We start from the raw sequence: 6,000 nt of genomic DNA, 5'->3' as shown, positions 1-6,000 counted from the left end.
TCCCACCTACTCACCTGTCTACTCTGCTCAGCTGTCCTTCTCTACAAAAGAGTTGAAGCTGGGAAGAAGGGGGAAACAGGCTGTGTTCGTCAGAGACCCAGTGGGTTTTCTCCTCTCTGATACCTGATACACACACATCCCATGGCTGTGCCTACTTAACGTGGTCAGCAGTTTTGCTGTTTAAGCTGCTGTCATTGGATTTCCTTGTAAAACTCCCTTTTCAGAGAAACAGAGGTAATCCTCACTGCTCCTAGAGCAGCTGTGGATGTGGAGGGGATGAAGGACAGGGCAGTCAGTCAGGCTTACCCAGGGAAGGCACCACCTTAATCACATTTCATTACAACTGGAGGGCTACAGATGCTGAAAGCTCTTGCGTGCTGTGGGAATTAAAGGGCCAGGCAGGGACTTAAAATACTGCTGTGGTACGGCTATAGCCAGGCAGACCTCAGAGCAATGAATGCTAAAGACCGTGGCTGTGAGTTTTGAAAGTGAAGGAAGGTGAAATTACACAATATGCAGTAAAAATACTGCTATTTAGACTCCAGTATTTTTGAAATTGCATTTACTAGAGGCCCCAGTTGAACCAATCTCCTCATTTTACAGCATGTGGTAAGAGATGGCCCTCTCCAGGAGATCATTTTCGGAGCTGCAGTTTTGGACTAGAGTACCTGTCTCCTCTCTGAGGTTATTCATTACAAAAGAGGGCACATCCTGCACAGCTGTTTGTCCAGGCGGGCTGTTATTACACTCGTACTCAAACTGCTGTCTTTCCTGGGCTTAACCGGTTTAGCTGTTGCTTTCCTGGCACTGGGATGCTTGTGCTTTCAGTAGCAAAATTAGATCTAAGACCTACTGGCTGCTGCAGGTTACAAAGCAGCGCTGGGATAGGAACTTGTGTGGTGGGTCCCGGGAAAGCGGGGAGGTGGATGATGCCTTGGAGCTCTGCAGGAGGTTGGGGTAACTGTTTTTAGACAAGCCTGAAACATTGGCCTTGGCAGTTGTAGCAGTGGGAGGAGCAGATGAAAAGGACCTTGGAGGGGCTGCCTGGCCCTGCTTCCTTGACAGACCTTGTGGAGGTGGAGAGGGAGAAGGTGTGAAGACCAAAGATCCAAGGGACTCCTTTGGAACGATCACTGTGCAAGAACTGCTTGGTGGACTGAAAGATGATGGGTGGCCTTTGCTGTAGGCAGAGCAACCACCATGGGTCAGCTTTTCTCTCAGGCCACTTGCCTCCTTGTAGTGACAGTTTGGCTTGCCCAGGAGGAGTTGTTATTCTCACCAGGAGTCCAGCCTCACCTCGGGAATCCCAGTAGCTCTCTGTGCCTTGTAGGGCAGGCATGTGCCTAGTTTAACCCCCAGCACAGCTCCTGGGGCTGCTACCTGTCTGTGGCTGGTCAGAATGAGATCTGATTACATGCTGCAGAAGGAGATTCATGCATGCTGGCCAGGCCAGTGCTGTCAAACACTCGCAGAAATTTGCCTGTTTGGGGGAGAGGGTGTGAGACACACATGGAAACCAGGTGGTCTGCAGTGCAGGTGTGGTGAATTGAAAAACAGACTGTAGCTGCTACAGTGCTGGAGTCTTTGCTCTGGGGTAGGAGGAGACTGGTTTACTTATCTTTGTTTTCCCAACCTCTTTTTTTTTTTTTGCTTTACTTTTTCCTATTGCAATTAATTTATTCTAAAACCTCAAGAACAAATCCTCAAGGAAGAGAAGATGATTTTTTAAAATTTTCTGTTGCTGAATCAGTTGATATACCCTGCCAGGTCCTATGCTCTTTGCTGGTAATGTTACATCTGAGACCAAAAATCCCCTTGAGGTTCGAAGTCACTTTGGCCCAACAGCATACATCAGCCCCAGTGCACAAAGGGCTATAATGGAAAGAGAAGCAATTTGTGTGTATATGTTTTCAGACTTCATACATTCAGAGACTTATAATGTCCAAAGGGAAGAGCAAGAGAATTAAATACCCACGAGCAGAAATAGATGAGCCCTGTGCAAGGCAGCTTGCAACACAATGCAATACAGACTACTGGGAGCTTTTGCAAATTTGTTGAAAACAGAAAGAAATCATATTTGTTCCTTTGTGCTGAATTGTACTTAAACTCACATCTCTCTTAAGCACATATGTGATTAAATCTTTACCCAGCCTGATCTTCCTGGGGGGATCTTAAAAAAGCCTGTAAAATCTCTAGTGACTTAACCTTATACATGACAGCCCAGGCTGTGTCACGTTCAAAGTTTTCTGTACAAACTTGCAAAATGGATTGATCAAGCTTTCTGAGTATCTGTTGTTCCTGTTGATTTTTTTTTCATCCTGACAAACTAAGGCTTTGCTATCAATCAGAAATGTATGTACCACACCTGTGACAGTCATGTCATCTGGGGACCATACAGGAACTAGAGAAATAAAGCCCTGGGTTGCAGTTAAATTGAGATCCCTGAAGCAAAAAACACTTTTTTGCTTCATTTATGTACTTATGCCTGTTCGTCCCCGTTTCTCCTTAGTAAGCAGAGCACACAGTCCACACTCTTTCCTCTAAGTCTTTTACTATAGTAACACTGTCTGTGTTCATGCCAGCAGCCCTCAGAGCATGATAACCTTTCTGGTCTGTAGAAATGAATCATTCTGCATGTGTGTGCACACATTCTGATGAGGCTGCATTATCGGAAGACCTTTGTGATCATATATTGCTCACATAGCAAAGCTGTCAGGGGCTTGGTGCTCTTCCAGGCCTTCTCTGAGTCCTCCAGTCCTTTATTGACTCACACAACTGGTGTCATAGGGCTGTCCCAGGGAGTGATGGACACAAAAGAAAACCAGAAAGTCTGATCAAGGACATGTATTAAGCTCTACAGGAGAGCAAATTTTTGAAAACATACTGTATATCATTAACATCACTAGCAACTTTGAAGTCATCAAAATCTTCCCAGAATCTTAATCAGACAATATATGGTGCATGACATAGTATATGTCAAAGGGGGAACCATAAATTAGGTAAATTCATCTCCTTTGTGCATGAGGTGAGCTTTAGGTGTGGGATTTGGCAATAAAAACACGATGATTTAAATCATATGCTACTGAACTGCAGCAAACACCATCCTATCTTGACATAAACAAATAAAAGAAAATTCAATGAGCCTGTGCTATAGGGCAGGTTGAGCACACTGGGGAAGGGATATTTTCACCATTGTTCCATGAAGACATTAAATAATGCTTAATTAATAAATGGTTTATGTGTACATTACAGAAGAGTCAGTGTTCACAATGAGAGGTTCAGTGGAGCTGCATGGTTCAGGCAGTGTTTTCCATGGTGGTACCCTCAATCAAAAAACTTGAAAGTGGCGTAAAAAAACCATTTTCTATCTATCTCAGATGTCTTTGTAGTATAGATTACCTAGAAGTAACTCACAGGTAAGGCTGAATTTGATAGACTATGTTGTGTAACACCTCTGTAACAGTTTTAACTAAGCAGTGGCTCAATAGGAGTGTTTACCCTCTGGATAGCCATATTTCAGCCAAGTGGTTTGGAGCAGGTTTCCTTTTCTGGCTCAGAGGGCCTTGCATGCTGTGTTAAAGCATATATTGCCCTGGAAGTAAAATGACCTATATAATAATTACTGGTCTTGAAATAGGGCGCAAAGCATGGAAAAGGGAGAAGTGGGTTTGATGTCACTGTTTTTTGGTAATTAATCACACTAGGGAGCTCAGAACAAGGAAGAAGTTATTGGTGGTTAGGTCCACACTGGCTGTTGAGGTCTGCCTCAAGTGCTGACTCACAAACCTATACCATGAGTTTCCAAGCGTGGCTACCAGGGCAGGCAGAGCCTCAAGACGGAACTTTTACGTACAAGTGTGGTTGGTGATGGTGTGTTATGACTCATGTTTGCAGAAGCTGTCTCACAAGACATCAGAGCTTACAGGGCAGGCAGAGGACAGTACACTTGTTTTGAGCTACATCTAGAGTGGGGTTTTTTTGACAATATAGAAACAGTCCTGTGATTTCCCTTTTTAAAGCCAAATCTTGCTGGTCTTAACCTACAGTATCTCCACAATAGAATTGTACTGTGCAACTCCAAACAGAATAATGTCTTACTCTTTAAAATCACCCCTGCTGCTTAGAGCTTGAGACAGCAGAGTTTATCTGAATTCACAGCAGTCACTTCACTTCCAGTGTGGTTTGGCTAATCTTGAGCATGTTGCTCACAGTGGCACCTTTGGCTGCAGACCTCCAAAGGTCACCCCTGTCCCTGGTCCACCCCACTGTGCTGAGAAGCCCGTCACTGAAAGTCTGGGGAGCTGGCACTGAACATCATGGACTTGGGCAGCAGTAGGATGGCTCCCAGAAACAGATCCTGGACTGGAGTGAGGATAAGGGTGATGATTCCCTGGGAAGATAACACAAACGGAAACGCTGGAGGCTACTTCTAAGGCTCTTCATCTTGCATTGTGGGCTTAAGCCTGGCCTGGAGAGTAGAAACGTGTTTTCAAACCCAAGCATAAGCATGCTGGAGCTGTAGAGAGCCTGAATCATGCCTGGGGATGCTGTGACATAAAATTCACAGCTGGAGATCTGTTGCTGCAGTGGGCAAAGAGCCAGGCTGGGGTGAAGCCTTCTGGCTGGGACAATTACTCTCCACTTCGTAGCTTGACTTGTCACATCACAAAAGAGAAGTCCTTATGCAAGACACTGATTTCCTTGCTTCGACCTGTCAATGCTGGAGCTCTATGCAATGCAGGAATGGTCCCATAGCATTTACCTGACTCTGTTTCCTCATCTGTAACAGGATGGCAAGGATACTGTTTCCCAGTGCACCTGGGAAGTGTCACAGATCCTGCCCTGTACTTTCACCTTTGCTATATCTTGTGCCACTGCTGCTCTCACTAACAGCAAGGATCCCTGACAGTTCACACCGCCTCTGTACACACGCATTACTTCCTTGAGACAGTAAGGAAGCAGATACAATGGCACACCAAAAAAAAAAAAAGAAAAGAAAAAAATAAATAAGGCACACAGACACCTGCTGTGAGTTTATTTTGACAAGTGTCATTTAGATGCAATAAGCTGTGATCATCTCTCCGGCGTGGCTGCGAACAGAAAGGAGCCAACTGAGTATAAACAAACCCAGGTCCTCAGGAGCAGAGTGCGGCTTCTTCCGCTGGGTTGGGCTCTGGCGGAGAGAAGGGGGAGAATGGGGAGCGTTTAGGATGCGCTTGGCCACAGGCTGCCATTCCCTGCTCCGCCAAGCCCGGAGGTGCTGGAGGAATCTGCAGCGTTTTCGGCAGGTGCGATGCTGTGCCTGGCTGCGGTGCTCTGGATGATGCAGGGAAGGAGGCTGTGCGCTGCAGGGGGTACCGCAGGAGAGGGGAGGGAGCTGTGTGCCTGCCTGGAAGGGAGCATTTCTCCCCCTGTACACACAAGCCAATGCCTACCCTGCGGAAGCAGTTAAACGGGGAGAGAGCAGCAGCCAGGCTGGCAGATTCCTGCCCTGTGATATGCCAGCCACACGGTGACGCAAGGGCTGAAAGGCTCCAACTAAACAAGCCATTTTCACCTGCGTAATAAGCGCTAGTGGAGATACAGCAACAGCAGCAGCAGCTCCGAGTCCCCGCAACCAGCCAGACTCCAGTGCGGCCGCAGGACCAGCCAGCCCTAGGTGGCCACCGCAGCTTTTTCGGTGGCTCCTGCTGCAGCCTGAGAACCAGAGACCCACAGCTGCCTTGCAGACAGCATGTCAGCATCGCGGGACCCCCAGGACCTGCTGCTGGCGGGCACTGGGGTGCACTGGGCTGCGGACGGGGCGGACCAGTATGCAGCTGGGGCTCCGCTGCGGGATGGAGATGGGGCTCAGCAGCGGGAACAGCTGGTTTTCGGCTCCGCCAGGGAACACCCGTCTGTTGCCACGGCGACTGCATCCCCAGGTAAAAGGCGAGGGGTACCCAGGGATGCTCAACAAAGGGGCCCTGGCAGCTGCATCTCCTGGTTCCTGGTTGTCTT

The 6,000-nt window shown here is 47.5% G+C and overlaps 1 protein-coding gene across 1 annotated transcript in view; it reads left to right on the top strand.

The window, feature by feature from the left end:
- The first annotated feature begins 5,734 nt into the window (after nt 1-5,734).
- The window catches only part of RTN1 (reticulon 1), a 120,240-nt gene continuing 119,974 nt past the window's right edge, over nt 5,735-6,000 (top strand). The window contains exon 1 of the mRNA XM_065636462.1: nt 5,735-5,924. Within this exon, the coding sequence (XP_065492534.1) occupies nt 5,735-5,924 (190 nt within the window). The remainder of the gene's footprint in view (nt 5,925-6,000) is intronic.

The sequence above is a fragment of the Caloenas nicobarica genome, chromosome 5 (assembly GCF_036013445.1).
Source record: "Caloenas nicobarica isolate bCalNic1 chromosome 5, bCalNic1.hap1, whole genome shotgun sequence".
Taxonomy (NCBI): Eukaryota; Metazoa; Chordata; class Aves; order Columbiformes; family Columbidae; genus Caloenas; species Caloenas nicobarica.
This window is presented reverse-complemented; position numbering and strand designations above follow the sequence as displayed.